Here is a 27,031-nt window from a genome sequence, read left to right as displayed (position 1 = left end):
TATGCCCGCGACTTCGTCCGCGTGGATTTAGGTATTAAAATCCCGTGGGAAATTTATGATTTTCCGGGATAAAAAGTAGCCTATGTCCTTCCCTGAGGTATTCAAGCTATCTCTGTACCAAATTTCGTCAAAATCGGTTGGCCGGATGGGCTGTGAAAGGCTAGCAGACAGACAGACAGACACACTTGCGCATTTATAACATTAAGTATGGATTTAGGTAGATAGAATCACAAAACTTTCTACTTTTCATTCATTAAAAAAAAAGTAATTAACATAATCTGTGGAAGAAATTAAGATACCTAATAGATGATTAGTAATACAATAAAATATGCACGTAGGTAGAAAAAGGGGACGAAGGCTCGAAGCACCTCATCTAAGTCAACACTTTTGCTCCGGGATTTATAAAAAGCTTTATTATTAATTATGAATAAATTTGCGTCATGGGTGGCTAAAGTCATTTAATGTCCAATGATTAATTACGTTGAAGGCTAATAGCGGGTTAAACTAACATTGAGGTATTATAAAAATGTGTTATAGTATAAAATAGGAAAATTCTCGCAAAGTCCTTCGCATAAAATGACCTTTGAAAATCACCTGACTCAGCTGAGAAAAATCATAAAATACGTGATTTTTTTTTATTTTTTTTTTATTCAGATACAAGTTAGCCCTTGACTGCAATCTCACCTGGTGGTAAGTGATGATGCAGTCTAAGATGATAGCGGGCTAACCTGGAAGGGGTATGGCAGTTTTTATTAAAAACCCATACCCCTTTGATTATTTTATGAAGCGAATTAACCTAGGCCAGCCGTAGCTACCTAAACTTATTTTCACAATTTTTATTTATTTAGGGCTCTGTACCCGAAATATGCAAACGGCTTTCAAAATGGCCGCTATGCAATTTTTTTTAATTGCAGTGATATCTTGTACGATTGTGCGAGTCCGACTCGCACTTGACTGGTTTTTTATTCCTTAAATATACATTTTTTGCTCTAAGCCCTTTAGACTTTAAGGTTCTACAGTATACCTACCTATTAAAAAAAGTTCCGTATCTTCTCTAGACATCCTACATTGTAGAGCGTTGACATATTTTTTCGCTTTGACAAAATTGTGTCGTACCTCGAAGTAGGTACTTTACGAGTACGATGAGCCAAACGATACTTCATCTGGTGTAATTTGCATACATTTTAACTTATTCCATCGTGGAACTAATGAACATGACGCCTACACGAACATGTACCTACTGTGCTTAAAAATATAAGAATTTAGTTACTATAAAAACATTTACACAAAAATTGTTAGTTATACAAAAAGTACACATAGCACATAGTAAGTTGTAGACAACCGGTGCTAACGAAGTGCTTCAAAAATAGTGTTTGGAGATTCTTGGATCTACTATCAGATAAGTTTTGCTAATCCGCACTTGACTTGAATATGACCAAACTCATCTCGTTCTGAGAGGAGAATCATACTCAGTAGTGAGCCAACGATGGGTTCATCATGATGATGACAGTCGTAGGAGAACCGAAATAACTGACGTAGCTCAACGAATTAGTAAGCTGAAGTGGCAATGGGCAGGCCTGTCTCAGAACCGAGGACCGCTGAGGTCGTGTTCTGAAATAGAGACCGCGTACCAGACGATCTTAAAGTAGCAGGAAGTGAGTGGATGAGGAAATCGAAGGACCATGAATGGTGGTGTGCTCTCGGGAAGGCCTATGACCAGAAGTGGACGCAAACAGGCTAATTGATTGATGTTCCTAGTTAGTTAGTAGTACTAAAAATTTATATCGATTTCAAAAGCTATCGTCCGTTGCAAATACGTATGTACACCTACACTTAGTACGAGACAGGTTGAAATGACAATCTGGGAGGGAACGCCGCACACACCCGCACAACCCCTGCGCTAATCCGGTGCGGGCGAGCGCGGGTGACGTGCGGGTGTGCGGGGCGTCCCCCCGCCTCATATCCCGATTGCTCTCTCAACTTGTCGCAGACTACAGGTACGTGATCCTTTGTTGTTTTTATTTTTACAGTAACAAAAGACTTTTTGGCATTCCAAAAAAAACATCTATCCTCATTTAATTTTATCATGCCATTGCAATCGAGTGTAGTCTGCTTTTGTGATAGGATATGAAACTACACTAGATGATGTCCGCGACGATATAGGTTTTTTAAAAATTCCGAGGAAACTCTTTGATTTTCCGGGATAAACACTAGCTTATGTCCATCTCCAGGATGCAAGCTATTTCTGTATCACAAAGATGATATCTGCGACAACGTCCACGTAGATTTAGGTTTTAAAAATAAGCTTTTGGAATTTCCGGGATAAATACTATTATGTCCGTTCCCGGGATGTAAGCTATCTATGTAGCAAACGTCAAAATCGGTTAACCAGAAGACCCGTAAAACCTAGCAGATACATACTTTCACAGTATGGTTTGTAACGTACATATAGGTACCTGTATAATATAAAGACCGAATTTTGACCGTATTTATCGTTCGCGTTTAGATTAATTATCTATGTATAAATTTTAAAGTAAATCTCCTACCACAGTCTTCAATTTTATTTATTTGTATAGGGATTTGTTCTAGTATCTTTTTTGTTAAAATAATTGGACAAAATGAAAATGTGACGTAAAGAAAAATAGAGCGTAGCTTTATTTACGCAGGCAATTAACAGCCTTTTAAGGAAATTAATCGGGTTGACTTAACTTTAGATGTTTCGCAAAGGGGTAAATAAGACTTAAAAACGGCGACGAGGCCGGCCGTCAGGGCTGCGAGACAGAATCATTGTAAGACGTAACAAGTGTCCCCCGTATCTCTTAATCACGTCCCCGGTAATTGTTTTATCTTTAGCTCGTTAGAACTCGTTTAAGCAAAGCCGTCTTAGAGAAGGATTAAATGCGGTCCGCCTTAATCCACCCCCTGTTGCTAATTCTGGCGGTTTTTCCACGGAGACCAGATAAACGTTTTTGTTGAGGTCCCGAGCTCGCAACGTTTAATATTTATAAGAGCCAACATCGCTCAGATTGCTTCTCTTGCCGGTGCAAGGATTACGTCAACGGCAGAATGCATTCGGGGCTTTTGTTCGAAGGAAAAATTACAGAAAATGTTCGAGACTTATTTATTGCTCGTTTTAAGAGACTCTTAAAAGATTTACGCTGTAGTCCCCTAGTGGTGATTCGCGTAACTCCCAATGAGCTTAGCAAGTTAGCAATGCAATTTTCTAGAGTATTTAGTTGCCTACAGGCAGTAGCTCTATTTTATTCTTCGACCGGCAGTCTTATTTTCAACTATAAAAGAACAACAATTTTAGCGTATAAACTATCGTATAAATATAATCGTTACAATGAATGGATGCAGTCCTCAGCGTGGAAATGGCTTTTTAACGCTAAGACAACGCTATCATGCTTGGAACAGGACACCATTGGTTCCGCATGCCTGGACTACGGTGACGGTGCACAGCGACTTAAGGAACCGTCGGGTGACGATCTGCAGCCACCTCCCTTCAACCTTAACCCCTCGCAGTGTGTCTTCGTGTCGCAGCCCGCGCAGCTCGCAGCCTTCTTGTCGCCGCGTCGCCAGCAGAGGCCCATTGAAAAATACCCCGCCGGGTTCTAAACACCGGTAAACTAATCAATACTACGACATACACGTGAGTTTAGCCATCATACATTTATATTTATGATTTCAAAACAATATTACTTATGTAATCAAATCTTTTAGTCGAAAATCACTTTTAACGTTCCCGTACACGAACCGGGAGTATAATTGATTCTATTGGGCGTGAATGAATTTGCCACAAATCGTGTTACGGGACCGCCCGACCCCGAGTTTACCCAATACAAACCCTACTGAGTGCTTTAACCATAAAACAAATGACTAATACGAGTAGATAGTTTATTTTATGGTGACAGCCAATTAAATAAATAAAATTATTTTGGAACCGTGGTATGTGAATATACTTTTGTAGCCCCGGTACCAGTGATGTTTTAAAGTATATACTTGTGTATAGTGTATCACTGGCTTTGATAAAGTCTATTCGAATAAAACTAGTCAGAGTTTAAGTACCTAAATCTTCAAAATACGAGCAGACATCTTTAGGCAAACGATTAAGACTCGAGGGACGCGTGGCCTGGTTTTGACAACGCATATCAATCGATTATTAAGCAACGTTGACCCATGTAGGTAACCGGTTGGGTGGCCGACTTTTGAAATCCGAATTTGACCGTTTCGCTTCCTCCTTGCCTCGGAGAACACTTTAATCCGTCGATTCCTGTTATACTAGCATCTGACAAAAGAACTATAAAAAAAAACCTAAGAGTCGCGTTCTCTTAGTTTGGTTGTATGTGAAAGGATTTGAAAACCCATCGTTTTATTATGCCAAGAAAACTCCTACTATTATGTGATAACTGGAAAGAGGTCACGGCAATGAGCAATATGACGCGCAGGGAGAATAAAATTCGATAAATATAATGAGGAAACTTTCTTCAAGAGCACCTACCCTTAAAAAATAATATTTAAGTAGGTACTTAAGTTTGGGATGTACAAAATAATTGATTGTACTAGGCGGGCAAGCACTCGCTCGATTAGCCACGGATAGAGACCACTTACTGGGACGCCGGTCGCCGAGTTTGCACGAAATAAATACCTACTGGGCAAAGAGTGCTTTCACTTAGAAAATAATAGAACAAATTATATACCTATTGTCTAGATTTCAAATAATAAACAATGATTACATTTACTACTTTGATGCTGAAATAAAAAATACATTCAAATGTATTAAAATATAAAATAAAAGACTGAGTAAATTTATGTAACTAAAACCTTAAGTGCTTTTCACTATTAAGTGATATAATTTTATTTAATACGCAAAAAAAGTAACGGATAAGATTTTTTGTATCAAATAGGTGTACCTTAAGTACATTTAACTATTAAGTGAAATGACGATTGTTGATTATGCAAAAAAAAATAGAAATTGAGTTTATTTATTTCAAATCAAATGCTTTTTACTTTCTTGATTTAAAAATGCCATCGACAGGCTTATATTATATAATATACATAAAGTTAAAAAAAAGTTTGAACATACTTTTTCGTGTCTTTCAATGCTTTGCCAAAGTAGAAAATAATAATAAATACCTTACCAAAGTCTACAAAAGATTATCATCAAGTATATTTTAGATCCGTAATGATCTGTTATTGATAAATATATTTTAAAATGTTAAAGACCGAGCAAAATAATTATAGCTCCATATAGCCCGTTCAATCTGTTTATCTTTTAATTGAATGAACGGAGGTCATTCAAAACTTCAATCAACGGAAATGAGATTGCACCGTGACGTATATTTATTATTATTTTGTGTATTTTCTGTATCGATGATAATGGAATTGAATAAAAATTTCAATATTCAATGCCTATTAGACATAATACAATATTAAAATATTTTCTGTTCGTCTGTTTCCAAAATAAATTCGAATATTACAAAATAATCGTGTACCCATAAAAATTCACAACAGAAGTAAGTTATGACAAAACAAAATTCAGTGGGCAGGCTTTTACGACACCCTGTCTCGTTTTAATGCAAACTGTTTCCATTCCATTAGACAATGTAATTAATACCCACCGGTAAACCTAATTGTGGCTGACAAACAAACAAAGATCGGTGCCATCATTGCTCAAAAACCGCTCCTTAATAGATACCATCCCCCACCGTAACCCAATATTAGTGATTAGCCCTACTGACGTTGAACTATATTGTGACATCATGAATAATGAAACCGACGACTTTTGTTACTGAAAGCGTGAATTGGCATTGTCTATGAGTACTGGTATTGTTTGTTCACAACATAATGGCATTGTTTTACCTGCAACGCTTGTAAACGCGGCGTTATTTGAAGTACATCATATATAATTCAGGCACGCTGTTGGCGGGACGTTAAAAATGTAATAGTGGGCAGGATAGCCCCAATTATTGGTTTATAACAACGCGGCGGTTGCATTCAACCTCATTTATGTAGGTACTTTCTATAAAATACCTACGTAAAACAAAAATTAAAACTAAAGTTGAGCGAGACATTTCAAATCAGAAAAACGTAATAGTTGGGGCCTGAAGTTACTGAAATCGTGAGCAGCACCTGAAAGCGCAGTGTTGACAGACTGAATGAAAAAACGAGTCGCAAGGAATACCTGGAGAAAACGGAGCACAAGACCGTAGAGTGTGGAAGTACCTTTAAGATACCTACATAATATGTCCAGCAATGGATGCCAACCGATTAAGATGATGAATAAGAAATACGAATAAAGCTTATCTCAAACTACGGGATATAAATTATATACAGTCCAGTCCATATTGGCGTTCCCAACATTTGTATCAATTTTTGAAGTAAAAATTAGTACGAATGTTGGGAACGCCAATATTGACCAGACTATAATATAATTAATATACCGTAGCTTGAAATAACCTAATGGTTATTTGAAGATCACTTTTCACCGGAAACAAATCATTGCACCCTCATAACTCAACTCTAGGATACGCTACAAAGTTTGTACATTTAAAAGGTAGGTTATACTGGGAAAATGAATGCCCTGGCTATGACACTAATAGAATTGGGTATTTGACTACATCAAAAATAAATTATTTCTCAGTGATTATTAAATAGAGGGTCTTCCAAAATACGTAAAATCCACGTCGTTTGTTGATTTTAAGTGTAATAACCATTTTTAATTATCGATTAAACTAAAAAAAGCACGTCAAATGATTGTGACGTCACATTTCATAGAATCTCGCATACTAAGCGCGCGTTTTGACATTTGATAAAAAGTTACTGATTTGACTAGTTGTCAAATACCGTATGGGGAAGTCGTATAGCAGTATAGCACAGTTGCAGCTGGAGAGCAAAGGAAGGAAGGAGAGGAAAGCTTGTGCTCTAACCGCTACCAGTGTGCCAAGAGCAAGCGATTAAGAACAAAGATTACATTGAGCAAACCGGTGAACACTAACAAAACAACCGTTAAACAATGTTTGACACGTAACAAGGCGATGCAGAGTGCAGCTTGAACGCTGTTGACACAAGTCGTAGGTATCTAAACAGTAGGGAGGGCGACAACGGGACGTGCAATATTAAGTGAGACCCGATCTTTGCTTTCGTCGATAGAGTCTGATCAATCTCTTGAAAGATAGCTCAAAATATTAAAAAACTAGTCTTTGCCTACGTACGACTTCATCTATTTTAAAGATATTTTGTAAAATAAGGAATTTTTATTTAATAATTAATTAATAATTAATAAATTAATTTTTAAGTAATAAGGCGCATCTATGGCGCATGAATTAAAAAAAATACTCTACTTTGGAATCACAAAATTTCCTTGCGCTAGAGAAATATGGCAGCTCCATCAGTACCTTGAAAGCATTATTATAAAGAAAGCGATGGATACTAACTTCTGCGCATGGCTCTACAGGATACATGTGTAAAAAGGAGGAGCAATTTAACCTATAGAACCAGATTTTTTAATTCCCCGCTCCACCACAGGTTACTCGGTCAAACCTGTGTAAGTGATCGTCCAGGTTCGCTCGTACAAGCAAGCCCTCACATCGATGTCCTGATCATCTTTTGCTAAGTTAAATCTTAAAATAAATATGATTTGATTATTAAATGCTAGAGATGAGAACTCAACTGGTTTTTAATGGTGTCTGAGCATTGCGAGCTCGGCGAAGCGTGAATCGTTGCGAGCTACGAGTACCTATTATTATTGCTCAGCGTAGACCTTAAGTGCAACTAGTCTTGCTTACTAATAAATTTGTTAGCGCTAATAAAACATCATAAATGTTACTAGTGATATTTACTTGAGATATCGATCAGTTTTATTTTTAAACTATGCTCGCGACTTTGTCCGCGTGGACTACACAAATTTCAAACTCCTATTTCCTATTCCCTTCCTATTTCAAAAATCCACCCCCTTAGGGGTCGATTTTTAAAAATCCTTAGCGGATGCCTGCATCATAATAGCTATCCGAATGACAAATTTTAGCTCGATCCGTCCAGTAGTTTGAGCTGTGCGTTGATAGATCAGTCAATCAGTCAGTCAGTCACCTATTCCTTTTATATATTAAAATTTTTAAAAGAAGAAAGTACATACATAGTTATGAAGAGTTTTTAATGGTAATAAAGTGCAGTGTCATCTACGTATATTAAAACAAATATGTTCCCTTACTTTAGTTTAGTACTTGAAAACCAGTACTTAATTAATAGCTTATACCTGTGACTTTATTCGCGTGGACTACACAAACTTTAACCCTCTGTCAGCTTTTCGCTTTACCCCTACCTAATTCTACCCTGAATCTTTAAAAAAAGGTGTAACATGTTAAAGAAAATAGTATTTAAATGCGTCCCCGTGTGGAAAGAAAAGCTCCGGTTAGAAGCCATTGTCATGCAAAATGCATTTTTAAATCGAAACAAAACAGTTACTCATAAATTCGACCTTGCATAATATACTAGAAAAGATTTACGAGCTAACAAACTAAGATGCACTCTGTTACTTTAGCTTAAACAAAGCCGGTTTTCATACGTATGTTAGCACGATGATATCGATTCTATTATTCTCAATACAAAATACTAATGCCGTTTTTCTCTTTAAGGAAAATAGAAGCACGTACTGGTATATATTTGGACAAACATAAAGTGGACAATTTATCAAAGAATCCCTAAAATATGTATGTATCACATTTCGACAGTCATACATTGTCTGAAAACGTGTTGACGGAAAATCCCTGTTTCGATATGGTTCACAAAGCGATTTTAAACTCCACACTTTCGACGTTGATTTTTAACAGACAAGATCATGACAGCATGAATTTAAATTCAAGTTAATTCATAATTTAATCCATAAAAGAACCAAAGGAACCGACATAGCCCAGAAGAAATTACAGTGGGCAGGCAAGTACATAAGATTTTCGAACGGCTGATATCCTTGCGACTAGGGCAAACGCGTTCCGGAGTGGAGACCGCATTTGGTGAGTGCAGATTGGGAATACCTCCAATTTGACAAAGGCGGTTGAATGAGTGATTAACATATCAACATCTAAGCCACTGCGTCCAAAAACTTCAAATTTTGCATGTGGGTACAACAAAACCTTTACTTCGAAATGATTTCGAGAGATTTGTCGCTTCAAAAACTATTGAATTGAATTAATATTATTAATGCAAAAGTGTGTCTGTCTGTCTCTCTGTATGCTATATTATCACAGCCAAACAGTTTAACCGATTTTGATGTTTGCTACAGAGCTAGCTTACATCCCGGGGAAGGGCATAGGCTACTTTTTATCCCGGAAAATCAAACAGTTCCCACGGGACTTAAAAAAAACCTAAATCCACGCGGACAAAGTCGCGGGCATCATCTAGTACATAATACGTAAGTCTCGAAAGACAATAACCGCACAGTTTGTCAAAGAAATCTTAAGTACCATATTTTCCTTCCTTGTAGTGGAAAAGCTTCGCTTAGATGCAGTCGTGATTTGAAATGTGATTTGAAAATGTAAATGAGATCCCAACGCGTTTCACCTGCAAAAGTTGTAGTACTAAGGAATATGAGAGTGAAGTTCCGTCCTGATATTTGTGACTTGCTATAAAATCATTCAATGTTTGATTTATGGCATTCAGGAGTCCCTGCTAACAAATTACTCCGCAATGTCAGTCCTATGATGTAAGACATTCAAAGGGATATTTTGGTGACACCTGAGATCATAAAGCTGTATAAAAACAGATCTTGAGCCATAAATCATGAGGTATCCCAACTCAGGGTTGCCACAAAAAATTTACAGAGCATCTTAGTCTTATTTTTTGACGAAATCCCTATTGAAATTAGTGAGCACTGAAGATCTATTATAAGTAGACAATTTTGACTTTTTGGCTCAAGTCTGGTCAAGGGGAAGGTCAGGTCTGGTTCTAATTAAGCATTCTGGCACAATGCCACGCGATTAGCGTTAAAGCAAATAAACTACTACAAATTTTCTAGTTTAACCTATATTGGTGAAGCAGTTTTTGCCATTTTTAATCTATTACAATGGTTTGATAAAATTGTAATAGACCACTTACGAGTAAGTTACGTATTTCAACAACAGTTTTTTAGTTAACTCGATACCATAAGCCAGGGAAATTAAAAATGTGTAGCAATGTAGCCTATGAATGTAATTCTTTGAACTTTACGAGTCGTTTTCTCGAAATCTTGCCACATACACTTATAAGTCCCGCAAATTGCTATCGCGTTGGAACCATGTCTCATTAACATCGAAATGACGTCATTTTGATGTCATTTGACGTATATTTAAGTAAAAATATACCATCAGCTCGAAACTTCAGTCTAGTGCTGAAGTCACTAAAATGGCGGCCACGCGCATTAGCAATTTGCGGGACTTATACCTAATGTATCGCAAGCGCGGCAGACTGTAACAACTGACATATCTCACCTAAAAGGATTCTGGCATAGCTCAGTTGGTAAGGCTCTCGAAGTCTCGAAAAACATTAGCAGCACAATTTGTCAAAGAAACCACGACGCGCAAGTATCATATTTTCGACAGATACATTGTTTGTACACGTCCCCGGTATCGCCGGGAAAGCCCCGCTCAGACGCGGTCGCAGTGCAAAGTGCAATTTTAAAATGTAAATAAAAACGCTTCGCCTTTAACCTGTGAACCTCGCCCTTCATTTTTACGACAAGGTGGATGAGAGTTTTAAATATATATACATTTATATGTTCAAAGATATTATAAAACTCCAGATAGGTTAGTATTTTAAAAAGTGGAGACAAATTCGTACACTTGGTGTGTGACATTACGCGTAGCATCACAGAATACATATAATACGCGACAGGTCGAGATGGCATTCGGGGTATGAGGCGAGGGGACAAACGCTCCGCACACTCGTACGTTGGCGCGGGTGCTGTGCGGGTGTGCGGGATGTCCCCGCCCCGATTGCCATCTCAACCTGTTGGGAACTATACATATTGGCGCGTTATTTACGCACCTTTTGATTTCAAGTTCGTTTAAAAAATTGGCGGGCGAGCATGCTTCAAAAACCAGGGTTGGGCGTGCTATCTGTTTCATTGGACAGTACCCGTAGTACAAGATTTTACGTATCACCAAACCAAACCAAATTCGAGAGTCGAAATACTTCCGCGTTACAGTAAAATGGACCTAAACAGCCTTGAATTGAAGTCAAATATTCAATGCCACTGATTTTAATTTCGCAATGTTTCCGCTTGGAGCGCTGGCTGTAGAAGTGTAGACAAACTTGAGCTTTAAAACAAGGCATTTAAGATCCAGTTTACTGTAACGCGGAAGTATTTCGACTCTTGAATTTGGTTTGATTTGGTGAGACATTAAATCTTGTACTACGGGTACAGTAAACCAGCAGCCAATGTGAACTTGCGACCTTTCGAATTGTGGGTCATTCCTAAGCCGTAACCTCTCTACGGCAATATTTCTACGCCGTAGAGAGTCTACGACTAGATTTCAGTTTCTTCACATTTAGAATAAAACAAAATACCAAACTGCGTTTGCCTGTGTTTTCGCTTATAACTTCTAAAATTCTTAGTGTACTGCAACGCTTCAACATCATTTTAAACACTTCGCTCGGATGGAATTTCTAAAAACCTTTTCTTAGCGCTTGTGGTTTCGTATGTTAAAGAAACCCTACATGCAAAATCTTGCTTTTAAATCCAGCGGTTTGAGCTGTGCTTTGATACATATTACTCACTACTCACTAATCAGTCAGTCAGTGTTACCGTTTATATGTAGGTACATATTACTCATTTACTCATACACATACATATACTGTTAGGTATAGCTTAAATAAGCCTGAGTTTGTTGTGGGTTCTTCTCAGACCTAGGCGCGTTTGGAACCCTCGTAGCTTTAGTGTAAGTTAACGTAATTAATTATTATCACCACTATAATATCATCTTAATCTAACAATTTCGACAGTCATTAAGAGCATGTTACCTATTTTGAATAAATCATTTGACTTATGACTTTTTTTAACAAACGTTCGAAGCCGGTACTAGTCAGTAAGTACAATTTTTTCTATATGTATGATAAACAACGGCCATAAACAAAAGAAATGATATCGTATCTTGAGCAGTACTTACCTACCTACTGATAATATGACTTATGAGTGATCGTCACACCTACCTACACACCGGCAGTTGTCGTTACGGTTATGGATCGGGCTAGGAGTACGAGTAGAACACGGGGCGGTCCGTGGCGCGAATGAATCACATTGTTATCAATCACGCCTCTATTGATGGAGTGCTGTGATTTTGATTAAAAGACCCGATATTTACTGCAAGTACCTATAACAGCTAGAGTGTTTTGTCAAATTGAAATATCACCATAATACTATCCAGTTTTATCTTTAACTTAACTGTAACTTAACCGGCATGCTTTGCTTTGCGTTTTTGCAATGCGAATTCTTGCCTGTCATTGATGTTGTAGGTACGTTTGTATTGTAGGTTTCTGATACTATGTAGAACTCTTCATCAACTCAATCAGGTGAGTGACGTGTGAATAGATAACGAACGAACAAACACATGAACTTATTTTTTTATAATAAATGTATAAGGTATATGGATGCGACTACTTAATAGCCTTTGTTTTCGACTTAATCCATGAGAAATCAGTTCAAGTTGTATCTCAATACTAACTGCACAGTTTGTATGAAATTGGAGTTATATTTAAGTTTTAGTTGTTATGACTGTACCTACTTGAAATAAAATCATAGCGTATGTTAGATGAATACATAATGGGCATATTTATGTTGTTCTAATAAGATTTTTCGTTAAGATTAAAAATAGGGCTGCTTAAAACCATACGGGTGTATTTTCTTACATGGTAGCTTCTATTAATAGGTAGGTATAACATGTTGTTAGACACTTTAGGATCTTTAGTGACAAGTTCATGCTTTGAATGCTCATGTTAACTGGAACTCCAAACCAGAATCGTTCGTATTTTTGCTTAAAATTTTTGCCAAATTTCAAGCAAAACTAACAAGAACGGTAAATAAGTTCCGGAAAATCTCGTGTAACACGTTACGGACATGTTTACTCGTAAAACGGGATACGACATATAGGTACCAGAATTGAGCACATTAAGAGCTTACATTTCATGTCTGCGCGCATAAGCCGCCCTCTGAAAAGATTTGATGGCGAGGTTAGAGATTTATGTCAAGGATCATAGAGTCGGGGATCGGGGGATTTCAGTGCTCCAACATCCGACTGTGCCCTTTGTGGTTGGAGCACTATCCGGCTTCACTTCACTTTGTACCTCTTACTCCTGCTGCCACTTACCTTGCGGGACGTTTCAATTTCGTTTTAAGAAAAATCCGCGGCTAGTCCAGTCAGCTGAATATCAGGTTCGCATGGCAGAATATACCTACACGTATTCTTGAAAATACGAAATTATATTTGTACTTACTAAACTGCCCGGCGGCTACTGGTTTCTAGTAAATCATATCTTATATTTTTAAATTGTTTTTTTTTAATAAATCTAATAATAGCGAGAGTTCAGAGAAGAGACCTGTATAGTGAGCCGGCGATGGGTTGATCATGATGATGATGAATAGCGAGTCTTAACTATAGTATAATGCGCAGACGTAGGTACGCATATTTCAAGATTAAACCTCTCTGGTTTTTTCAATGCGTACTACCTATAACTATTTTTCTCTAATCAAATTTCATGTAAAAAAATATGTAAGCAAGGTTGCAAACAGAACCTAGGAATAATAATACAAATATAAACTACCGATACAATGTAAGTTGATGTAGATTTTATAATAGAAAGCGCATAATGTGAAGTATATTATATACATGTTAGAGTAATATTACGTACCTATAATGTTACGAGCGCGTCTGCCAACCCATAGCCGACATAGTAGCTCGTTAGTTTGCAAAACAATGTTGCGGTATAAGATCCGTTACAGCACGAATTATTGCCAAGCTGATTCTTGCTCTACAATGTGCGGCTTTATCATACCAATTAACTAAAAACATCTTTTCCCTAAGGTCTACACTCTACAGGCGGTTTTTGTACGCATAAAATGTAAAAAGTTCGTCAGCAAATTTTAATTTATTGGCATCCAAAACAGATTACAATAATTACAATTATAACCTAATTATACAATACGTTTCGTTCTTATTATAATCCTTAATGGTTGCAAAGCATAACCAGAGTTTAAAAAGCACGCGTATTATAAATATCAATATAAATAATACCCTAATAATTAATTATGTGAGCAGAAATATGTTACTTAGTTAGTTCAATTATTTTTTTAAAGAAGATTGGAAATCTGTCATCAAAAATATCTATATCTACATCCAGCTTAACAAATTCATTATAAGAGCGACACTAATTGGCTCAAAATTTTAAACGATACAAACACAGTTAGTTTTTGTAACTGTCAGCTTTATTTACCCTATTTAAAAAAATAATAAGAAACCCAACTCGCATATCCACAGCAGGTAAACAGGGCAATACAAGCAGCACCAGTAAAGAGAAAAATACTAAAACTCACTCGTCTATGGCATAAAATTGCACCTTATAGTCCTATAAATATAAATATTTTCTGATATATAGATATTATTATTAGATATAGTTACGTTAACAAAAGAAATACCAGTTCTGCAGTAGTGCCTATATCGCACCAGCTAAGAATATAATATGAATCTGCCTGAACTAGATGCAGTGTGCGATGGAGGAAACATACACGTGGCATATTAGAGTACCACGTGCAAGGTGACAAAGGACTTGCTAAGTTTTCATCACTCGGGTAGGCTTATGCTACAATTGTCTCCATTTCATTGGGGCCATTAATATGATTACCAAGTCAAGTGCAGAATATAATGAACTAGCTAATGCCCACGACTTCGTCCGCGTGAAATTAGGTCTTTAAAAGTCCCGTGGGAACTCTTTGACTTTCCGGGATAAAATTAGCGTATGCCCCTCTTCAGGTCTTTATCTGAGAAATGAAAAAAAACCCATGAGAAAAATCACGTAAATCCGTTGCACCATTGCGACGTGATTGAAGGACAAACCAACAAAATTTGCAGTGACAAAGGCTACTTTTTATCTTGGAAAATCAGAGTCCCCACGGGAATTAAAAAACCTAAATCCACGCGGACGAAGTCGCGGGCAACAGCTAGTAACTAACGAATCTTCTTGAACTATAGTACGCGACAGGTCGAGATGTCAATCGGGGAGGGAACGCCCCGCACACGCGCACAGCCCCCGCGCTAACCCAGTGCGGGTGAGTGCGGGTGTGCGGAGGGTCCTCCCGCCTCATAAACCGATTGTCATCTCAACATGTCGCAGTCTATGGATGCTGTGTGCATTGGAGGATAGCTGTTATAGTGTGGTTATAGTATCACGTCGCACTCTGATATCGTAGCAGTAAAGTGAGAGAGGACTTAGCATTGCTAAGTTTTCACCACTCGGCTACACCAATGCTACGATTGTCTCCGTTTCGTTGGGGCTTCATCGCTTGGAAGTATTAAGGTCGTAGCTCATTAGAGCCAACTGGCACCCGATGTGCACCACCTCATCTCATGCGATTAGTATTATTTATATGGATTTCTATGGGCATACGCTCATTACACCAACTCCGTAGCGTTAGCGGATCGCCTCGCTCGCAAGCTGTCCACGCGCAGACGTCAAGTCTGCTTGCATGCTTGCCTTATTTTGACTGCTCATTGCCAACACACGGGTCCCGAGTCAACCACGCACTGCCTGCGAGTGATTCACTCTATGGATATTCGAAACCTAGTGCCAATCACCGCAAAACTAATCTAAAACTTGTGGATTACGCGATGTCCACTCGTTGACCACGCGAATTTAACTCATTGACAACGCGAGGTTCACTGGCGACAACGCGGCATCCACCCATGTTGCCGAACAACGAGGTAGTGCTGGTGGCGTACCAGGTGGGTCTAATAAGCTATGGTCTTTAATCTGTTGACCAAGTCAAGTGCAGAAAATGAAAATAAATTAGCTTTTTTCTTCATTTCAGCTTGCGTGAAATGCGGATCTTGCTAACAATTTTGATCAAAATGCCAATTATTAGGCTTTCGAACATCGAAAGGAATTTCAGCAAAAACCATAAAAATATAATAATAATTAACAGTTGAAATAGATGCAGGGTACGTTGGAGAATTGGTGTTGTAGTATCTCGTCGTACTCTAATATCGTAGCAGTAAAGTGAGAGAGGATTAGCGTTCCTAAGTTTTCACCACTCGCTACGCCAATGCTGCGAATGTATGGCAAATATCTCCAATTCGTTGGGGTTTCCTCGCTTGGGAGTATTAATCTGTGGGTTGTATTATGAAGATAATCCTGATGGTTAAACAGCAGTGCTGGTTAACTTTGCCGTGATTATGATTGTTTTATGTGGATCCTGTTAGGAACCCTGTTCTCTATCTTCGATGATTATTATTAACTTGATCGTTCCAATAAGTTTAAGTGGTTTATTGAAATGGTGATAGTAAAAAAAATACCCGTCTGAGTATGTTGTGGGCTCTTCTCAGACCTGGGAGCATTTGAAACCCTAGTAGCTTAAGTTCAACAATTGACAATCAAAAAGTGTACCTACTTTACAAATGCTTTGAGTTTGAGTTTTAGTATACCACATACTAAATGATGCTCGCGACTTCATCCACATAGATTTAAGATTTTATTAAATCCCGTTTTTCTGTACTCTGATTTTCTGGGACAAAAAGTAGCTTATGTTTGTCTCCACAATGGAAACGGATGAAGTTACATCGCCAAAAAAATAAACTAAGCATACTTTTAAAGTACTTTTAAAATACTAAAACTTTATCTCTAATTAAACTGATATTATTATAACTTAAGCCGTTACTCAAATTAATAAGTTAGGTTTATTTTAAGGCACATAACTTATTGTTAATAAATTTTATTTGTTTTGTGTTTATAGGAGCCACTAATAAAATAATTGGAGGAATTCTGTGAATTTGATACGCAATCATAATGATGCTATAACAACCCATAAATACGAATTCAGCCCATAAATTGGAGCAATTAGTTTGTACTGAATATTATAAGCATAGAATTCAGAAGCTACTACGACTGGAAAACTGAAACAAATAAAACGCGTAAAAGCAACACGTCACGATAAATAATGTATGGCAGGTCATCAAACGGAAAGCTCGCGTACACGTGTACGATTTGTAATACAAGGAACATTAACTGTCAAACTGTAGTGCACAGCTAGGAGATTAATCCGTAGTATGAACGTCTTCGTACAGTTTCTTCTGTTACAATTTGATAGGAGCTGTTGTTTGTTTAGGATAAACTTTAGCAGTTCGAAAGCATATAATAAAACTTAAGTAATCCTAGAAAGATCCAAATAGGTTTACTAAAAGTCGAGGTAGAGCTTCAACAAAAAGCCGAAACGAAAATCTGGATATATTAAAAAATATATTTAAATAAAACAACTGATTTAAATGAAACAACTGAACCATATTAGGAACAGAAACTATGGATGCTATCGACTGTAAAATTATCTACCACGATTCATAACAGCTGGGAAAGCGAAAAAACAAAGCTCAATAATAATTATTATGCTAGCAAAGCGAGTTTGCGGAAGCCGCAAAACGAAATTTAATTTGCCCTGAACGCTGCATCAGAAATAAAGTTTAAACAGTCGCTGCAGTAGGCGGCAGTACGCTCAACTTCTAACGCAAATGAATAGCGAATGGGAAAAGTTAAGCTGAGAAAAATGATGTCCCACTCGGCGCGGAGTTCAGACCATTGTCGACTTACAGCGCACTCGCTGCCGAGTTCCAACTCGATATTAGTGTCATTTACTTTGGTGAACGGATACGTTCGACGTATAGCTTTATCGCCATACGCCCTTGTTAGTTTATTCTGCTTTAGATCAGGTCCCGGGTCAACCGAAAAACAGGTATTGGGCGCAGAAAAAACCGACTGAAACAATTGATTGACTAAGACAATTTGAGAGTTTATATTTTTGATGCCCAGAAGTCCTTGCTAAAGTTGGAAAGTTTGTAGTATTACACTCCCGTGCTTCGGTTAACATCCTGTGTTTAATCTCTCTCCGGTCTTATCGAATTGCCATCCCGTCGGATTATAATATAAAGGAATAGTTATACATAATAATATAGGGAATACACAATATGTGTTTGCGCACATACTGGTTTTTTACAAAAGGATTTAGCGTTCCAGTATGGTGCCACGTAGAAACCTATTATGGGTTCAATCAAACTGCCATACCATTAGTATGGGAGCTTGGTAGCGTAGATAACCCACTTCTAACTGACTTCGTCATCTACATTGCATCGTAGTCGCGCTTACCAATAGGTGATTAATAAATTGCAAAGTCAACATGGTCAAAGCATATCTAAATAATATAATGGGTCAAAGCGCCTTAAACTCCAGAGTCCCCTAGAGTGGGATTTGTAAGTTATTGCTAAATCGAGATTATGTATTACTAATGCAATTAGACACAAACGGAAGTTTCCAACAAAACTAAGAACAACTATCAATATGAAAGTCTTAGCCTAGCCGATGATCCGAGAGCTTGCAGGAACTTGTGAGATGCTTGATAAAAGTAGATAGTTTGTTAGGTAGATCTTTTGAGTTGTAACTACGAGAGTTGTCAAACCGTGAAGGGGTCACAAGTTATAGAATTTTTAAAAAATTTAAAATATTTATTTAGATAAAAAGCTAAATGGTAAAATCAGAATTATTTTCAAATATATATTTAAGTGAGTATAAAAACAAAGTTGCAAGCTATTTCGCATGACAGATAGATCGAAGATTTTGAAAAATGCTAAAAAGGTACTTTGTTAAAATGTTAACTACCCAGCACCTACTTCATGTCATACCTGAAGCTGCTAGTATTGTTACTGTGGCAGATGACCCAAATGACCTGGCAATCCGATGTAAAATAAAAAAAAATAGTTCGCTACGAGCTAGCTTGCCAGATCTAGTTTGCTGAAACCAGGAGACGCAGATGCACAACTTTTAACATTTATCAAGCACCTCCTCTAAATTTTCAACTGGCTCTCGGGCCACGAGGGTACGCAGCCGGGACACGAGCAGATAAGACTTAAGTCACTTCATTCCCAGATAGTTCGAGAGCGAGTCATTAACGTGAATGAAACGTGCGGCAATAAGAACTTTGTTTTATTGCTTTACTTTACAAACAGTTAAATAAAAACAAAAAGAAGTATTCAGCACTCACCGTTTTTGCCATTTGCGCTGACCCGGTGTCTGGGTACTGGATTAGGGCTTGAAATGAATCTGCAAAAGAATTGTTTTCATCTTTAAAACTGTACAAAGTTATTTACATAGTTGAGTCATCTTCACAGTAGGTCTTACTTCTTGGAAATTAAAATAAATTTCTTGTTCTGCTGCATCTCTGCATCCAGACTATATAAAGCATACTAGATACTATAATATACTAGATGATATGCCCGTGATTTCGTCCACGTAAGTTTCGGGTTTTTTTAAATCCGTGTGAACTTTATAATTTTACGAGACAAAAAGTAGTAGAGTATGTTCTTCCCCGGGATGCAAGCTATCTTTGTATCAAATTTCGTCAATATCGGTATAATGGATAGGCCGTGGAAAGCTAGGACAGACACATATTTTGTAATATTAGTATGAATTAAGAAATATTTGTTAGCGATGATATGTTATGCAACAAAGGTTTCATAACATTTCCTGGACTCACATTTACAATATAGAGAGAGCCAGCGCGTGCCAGACTTCGCTTATTTTATAAAAGCTGAAAGTTTCTCTGCGTATAGTCTCCAACACAGGGAGGAACGATCAGCGACTATGAAGTTTGGGTCATGGTGGCGTTGGCAGATAACAGGTAATAGAGGTGTAAAAAATCTGACGTCAAAGTATAAAGTCTGATTTTTATATTTTCTTCGAAATAGTATTAGAAATCGTATGATGCATTGCCAGACACTTAGTGTCGTGGCAACCCGCTGCCAGACGCTCTTGAAATTTAAAAGTTTAACGGTGTCTGACAGAGGGTTGCCACGATAGGATGTCTGGCAATGACTTTATACTTTGATGTAAGATTATTTTTTTCAGATCAAGAAACTTTCAGCTTTTATAAATAAATAACGAAGGTCTGGCACGCGCTGGCTCTTAGTCCACAGGGGTGTAAAGATCTTTACGACGACAGTATTAAGTGTTTCATTTTATGTAATCACGATTACATAATATTAAGTTACTTATGCTCTTTGAGTAATCGAAACACTGAACAGTCGTTCAACGTTTGATGACTACATAATATCATGTTCGTTTAAACAATGTGAAGTTGCCGCCACGAGGGGCGCTATGCGATCCATCTCTTCCAAGAGTTTGTGGAGTTCCGTCTCAGGTGCTCCACAGCTATTCTATCATCTTCACTCTAGCAAATATGCGAAACAAGTTTCATGTAATTTTGCCTCCATCGTGAACTCTTGCGAGCATAAATTGATACGTTTACTCAAGGTTTACTCTCTCGATTCGTGAAAGTTTAGAACATTTTGGGGCTACAGTTGATTATTGTTGTTTCATGTTTAACAAACAGTTTCTTTTTCCTTATGAACTCAGTTTATTGAAGACCAGGGTTCACCCGTTTTAGACCTTCTGGAGTTGGGGTTTTCACTCATGATTTCATTGTCAATTCATGGTAAAGGTCGCGTGGGCCGCGTATAAAGTGGCGCCTCTTACGCATTTCAGCGAGAAATTACAGTACGCGGCTGAAAGTAATATACATCGACCTTTAGAAGGAGATAGCAGATTTGTAAAGCGCTGTCCCTGTCGTTGAGACCGCCAAAATGTCATACAGGTATGAGTGACAGAGATAACGCTCTACAAAGCCGAAATGTCATTCTAAAGGCTGATGTACATTACTTTCGATGTACTGCACTTGTTTATCTTTAAAGTAAATTAAGTATTTTCATTTATGCTTTTATTTAAAATCATAACGACAGTAATTTATATTGAAAGTTGGTCCAGGAATCTCAGAGAAATCGGTAGGTATACATATTAAACATTTTAAAAAAACGAGCCGAATCGAGAACCACCTCCTTTTTGGAAGTAGGTTAAAAAGTAGAGGTTAGACTCCATGAAGAGTTCCGTTAGGGATATTTACTGCAAAGGATAAACGAGGAGCTCCTAATTTAAGATGCGAATTGCGATCATTGTAGTCCGCGGTGTGAGGGAATAAATTCACATTTTTACACAGGAGCCACATCGTTTGGGCAACACCTGCGTCAAATTATGTACCATTAGATAATGTTTTTAGGGTTCCGTACCCGAAGGCTGCCAATGGGACCCTATTACTAAGCCTCTGCTTTACGCCCGTCCGTCTGTCTGTCAGTGGGTGTATCTCGTGAACCGTAATAGCTAGAGAGTGGAAAATTTCACAAAATGTGTATTTCTTTTGCCGCTATAACAACAAAATAATGAAAATTTTAAAATAGTCGCCATGAAAACTACAAAAAATTAAAAAGTGTTATTTCTTGTACGGTGGTACGGAGCCCTTCATATACGAGTCCGACTAGCACTTGACAGATTTTTTATTTTGACCCTCTTTTATACAACATTTTTCTGTTTTTAGTGTCCGTTATATTAGCATCAAAGGTTATACGAGGAAAACCAAATAACGATTCCGTTTTGTTTACTTATTAAAGTTGTATTCAGTGAAATAAAAATACTTATGAATCTAAACGTGGCAATTGAAGTGGCACATTTCTAAAAATTAATTCATTGAAATTCACTTTTAGTTTTCATAATAATATATATTTTTTACCATGTCACGAGGAAAGTTTATACTTATCAGTACCCTTATTATAATTAACGCGAAAGTGTGTTTGTTTGTTGGTTTGTCCTTCAATCACGTCGCAACGGTGCAAAAGATTGACGTGATTTTTGCATGGGTAAAGTCATAAGACTCTCCAGGTCTTTACGACCTTTATGACATAGGCTACTTTTTATCCCGGAAAATCAAAGAGTTCCCACGGGATTTTTAAAAAACCTAACTCCACGCGGACGAAGTCGCGGGCATCAGCTAGCGTATAAATATAATCATATTTAGTCTATGTATATAATGTGTATATAAACTCTTCACCACAATATACAGGACTGTTAAAAACTTAAAACCCCCTGCCATACACCCTTTAAGTTTAAAAGTTTAAGGGTGTCTGGCAGGGGGTTGCCACGACAATAAGTGTCTGGCAAGGCATGTCGTGATTTCTAATACTATTTTGAACAAAATATAAAAAAATAGTCTTTATATTTGACGTAATATTTTTTACACCTTTATTACATGTTATCTCCCAAAGCCACCATTATCCAAACAAACGTTCCTCACAGTGTTGGGGACGATACGCAGAGAAACTTTCAGCTTTTATAAAATAACGTAGTAAATGTAAAAGTATAAGTAGTAAGTAAAATTGTCCGTTTTTCTCGAACAATTCACTAAAGCTATAAAATATAGAGTAAGACACTCAAACTCGACCCAGGAGCGTAGAGGCAAATGAAAAGTAACGCGTCGTCTCCTCATACATAGTTAATGGTTAAATGGTCTCTATTTTGGCTCATATTTTCTTTGCTGCTAGCTAAGCACATCAAATAAGACGTTTACCATGATTTTGCGACCTTTAAGAAACCCTATATATTTAAAAAGTGGTAGTAGAAAGCTACATTATTCCCAAGTGACATAGGGTATATTTTATTTTCAAAAAAAATTAGAGATCCCTACGAAAATTGTAATAATGTGAAAAAAATCGTCTTAAATACGTTCCGAAGAAGTCATAGAACTATTTGTATGGTAGCTTATCATTATGATGTAGATATTTTCATATCCGTATTTCCACGGATTCGGATCTGATGAGCGCGTGATCGTTCTTAAGCGGCTGTGTTACTTTTTTAGCCAAAAGAGTCTTCTATCAAAAAAGAGAACGAATAAATAGTGATATTATAACTTTGAATGACTTTCACACTTGAACGTGACTTTGTTATGAAACAAATGAATATAAAGCAAAATATGAAAATTGTGCGACAAAAATTCAGACATAGTTAACAACAGCCGGGCCGGAAGTTTTTAAAACAACTTCGCCCGGTTACCCTTTATTTGATTTTAATATTCGAGGGCTAATTCGATAACGATGCTTGTCCCGATTGCGCACAAGAAATTCAAATGATTCCAATCAATCCCTATGCGATGTTTTTTCATTAAAAATTCAAGTGGAGAACGCAATTACTTTATGGAATATTTAAGTCGATATCTCCGTAAACACAAGACGGGCGCTGAGGTTGTAAATTAAAATTCTCTAATCCGCATTTCGCTCTGAAGGAAAGGGGTAGCTACCGTTGCTTCCGTTATGTAAATTTTAGCGAGGTTTCGTCTCCGGCGTCCAGCCGATTACGATATAATATGATATCTTAAATCTCGCTGCCTTTTCTCAGGCCGTGCTATGTCAAGGTGAATGCATTCTCGTTCGCAATTTAGGCGTCCTTTCATCTCGTTGCGCTCGGGCATTTGCAAAGAGCAAAGTGAAAAGTTGGGAACGCTGAACCGCAGCAAAAAGCCGACCCTTGACTCGTTTGTTCTAAATATATGTAATTTAAAACGCGCGACACCCGCAAGCGTACAATTACGCAAATTCGCGTTGTATTGCGATATTTCATCTTTTATTTACATTTAAAAACCCAGCTGTGCTGTGTAAAGTGGATAGCTTTAATTATGAAAGTGTACTGAAATTTGTGCACAAAACGAGCACGATTTAAAGTGATTTTGTACTTAGTTTGAAAAGAAAAGCTAAAAAACCCCGCTTGCGAAGCAAGCTTGTCTCTATTGATTTAGCTTTTGCTTAATTACTGAAGTTCTATGTCATTTCCAAAGAGTTTTCGTAGGGCTGAACAAATTGCGTTTGAACAGTGACATCGATTCGAGTTACAAATAAAAATTTGTGCTTAGTGCATTCCACTTTTATTATACTTGTTCTGTCTGCAAATTAGGACACGGAATTTCGGTTTATTCCTAGGAGAATCATATTAACAAAACATCACAATGTCAACACATCACGTAAGAACGAAGGTTATATCACACGTTCCTAATCCCAGAACAAATCTCAATGAAGATCGTGGTAATCCCGCCCCTCCCGAGCTTCCCGCGCGCCCCCAGTCGATTGGCTTTATTAAGGTGTAGCAGACCGCTACAATTATTATGCGTCCCCTGTTTGCGTTGGATGTCGTGTCTATGTCATAGGATTCATGTAATTAAGAATTTAGTTCGACTTATATTCTACAATATCATAGCGCCTTATAATCTGTGATCTCTTTATCAAAATATGTTTTATCGAAATATTATATTATGCTTACAATGTACAGTTCAGATCGCTGGTCTAGAAATTTGAGTTTTGAGGTTTTCTTTACAAAGTAGACGGTAAGGTTATATTTTATATTCACGGAAATTCAATCCGTGCAAAGCCCGCTTATGTAATAATTTCATAACCAGACCAATTAAAGATGTTTAATGTATAGAATATATATTTATGTTTCGTGTGTTAGCTTATTGAATTTAGTTTAATGAATTGGACAATATTTGACCCATCCGATGTCACGCGATCTGTGGCGGGGAGCCATCTTGAAATTTGTATAAACACCGGTGTTTGAAGGTTTTTAAGCCAGTCTCGTTCCGACTCGAGACTCGACGACTATTAAATACTTTTTGTGTTTAGGTCGCTATTTTGATTATGTGGTTGCAATAGCAATTGTGCCCTAATCAAGTTAATATTGCAGTTAGGTAATTATAAAGATTAAATCTCTCGATTAGCCTCTACGCGTTGTGATCTATATCCACGTGCAAGCTTTATATTAGGGAACATTTTAGTAACTTATAAAATTAGTTAAATTTAACCTGCTTTTCTGACTTATGCTTAAACGTGTATAAGCACAATGACAAATACTTAATGGACCGAAAGCAATTATCAAATCAACAACGCAAAATATTTGGTGAACTCAGTGAAACAATTTTCAACTTCGTCCCCTTTATTAGTAGTAATATGATAAAAACTTAGGGAATATTCATTAGATAAACTCGCAAAACTTACGAAAATAACAAGGAGAAACAACATGAATCCAAAATTGCTAACAACTCCTAAGTGGTTTAAGTTATAAAGCATTTTCGGTGGTCATTCCCTGTACCGAATGCGAAAATATAAATAGACGGGAAATCCTTTATTCAATTACAAATCAACGTGAGACAAACATTGCTAAATAGGTTCCGAATTTTTATATGGCAATATAATATTTTTTTGTAGGTTGCTAATTAACCAATCAAAAAACTTAGCGTAAGTTAGCGTAGCGTAAGTAGCATAATATATATGGAAAAGTAAACAAAGTTATTCTCCTACATACGAGTATCGTGTGGGTTACATTATAAGTAAGTTACTTAAATTCAGTTGGGTACGGAACGTTTGTAGGGCATTGAAAGTGAAATGTATACGAAATATGTGCTTTATTTGCTCCCCACGAGACAGGATAATTGAAGTAGGGATTTATACGTTTCGGATCTACGATCTACTACGGTTTGTACCGATTTAGCTTTGTACAGGGCGATTTCGGTATATTTGTCTATCGCACCGGGTAGTATTGCAAACCCTGGGGTAAAGCGAAGGCATTGAACGTCAATACTCTACGTGAAGCCTCTGTCAATTTTTGCAGGTTGCAGTAGGTAGGCAGTTGTATTTATATTATACCTGTGCTAAAGTAAAGGACTGAAATGTTGAGTCTGTATGTAAACCTAAGAAAATGTTTGCAAGGAAAATAAATAATGCCGAGTGCAGACGACGGACATTTCCCGTAGCGTGCCCGTAGGTTTAAGATATCATACAGTGGACTTTTAGACCACTGGCGGCGTACCTCTATGCTGTACCACTTTTTTAGGATTAGGTAGTAAAACAGGAACCTTTTAATTTTATCCACTCCGCTTGTCTATACCTACGTTTGTGTATACAGCCATTTTAAAAATAAACTATAAGAACTGTAACTTTCTTTTTACCGCTACACAGAGGTATTATAAATTTTGAAAAAAAAATTGATTGTTTTAAAAGTAGGTAACCTGAAAATGATAATTGAGTCTTTTTTCTTTCTTACTTTTTATTAGACTTTTTAAACACTCTAATAGTATGTGTTGATTTGGTGGTAAATTTTTGCTCCGCGAATTGTCTATTGCCTACGCCAGTAGCATATTATATTTAGCATTGCTAAAAAGTAAGTTATGTCTACAATGAGAACTAAACTGCGAACTGGTTAAAGCAAAAAGACCAATTCTCACTGGACAGTGACGAATGTGCGGTAAAAAAGCAAACAGACATTTCGGTAGCGAGCGGTAGCAACAAGGGGAAATTGAAACCAGTGCATTAGCCCGAGGAGTGTCACGATACCGACGAATTATGAGCGCTCCGGAAGAGAATTACCCATATCGTGCCAATTAAATATTGACAAATCACTATAGACTATTAATTCTCTTTGTGAATAAGCTTTTTGTTTGTTTGACTGTTTTAATGCATAACTAGCGGCCCGCTCAGACTTCTCCCAGGTTGAACTATAGTACGCGACAGGTCGAAATGGTAATCAAGGAGGGAACGCCCCGCATATCCACACAGCTCCCGTGCTAACCCAGTGCGGGCAAGCGCGACTGACATGCGGGTATGCGGGGCGTTCGCCCGCTTCATACCCCGATTGCCATCTCGACCTGTTGCGTCTGTATAATTATATAGTATTTGCCTGTCTGAAACTATCTAAAACTAGTTCACTATGGAGTAGGACGAATTAAGCACCAAAAGGCATTTTCTTCTTGTTAGTTAGTGTGGAATTGGTTCATCCGTTTAACCGATTTTGAAATTTACAGGATATATGCTACTCTTTGTTCAATAAAATCAAAGAGTTCCTACGGGATTTAAAAAAAAAATCCACGAGGACGAAGTGGCGGGCATCATCT

At 37.4% G+C, this 27,031-nt stretch overlaps 1 protein-coding gene across 15 annotated transcripts in view; it reads right to left on the bottom strand.

The window, feature by feature from the left end:
• The window catches only part of heph (polypyrimidine tract-binding protein 1 heph), a 554,552-nt gene that overhangs the window by 16,659 nt on the left and 510,862 nt on the right, over positions 1-27,031 (bottom strand). For all 15 annotated transcript variants that reach the window (XM_069498752.1, XM_069498753.1, XM_069498751.1 and 12 more), the window contains one exon: positions 19,262-19,320. In XM_069498752.1, coding sequence (XP_069354853.1) covers positions 19,262-19,320 — 59 coding nt within the window. The remainder of the gene's footprint in view (positions 1-19,261; positions 19,321-27,031) is intronic.

The sequence above is a fragment of the Maniola hyperantus genome, chromosome 5, assembly GCF_902806685.2.
Source record: "Maniola hyperantus chromosome 5, iAphHyp1.2, whole genome shotgun sequence".
Classification (NCBI taxonomy): domain Eukaryota; kingdom Metazoa; phylum Arthropoda; class Insecta; order Lepidoptera; family Nymphalidae; genus Maniola; species Maniola hyperantus.
Note: the sequence above shows the minus strand (reverse complement) of the source record. Positions and strands in the feature narration are given on the sequence as shown.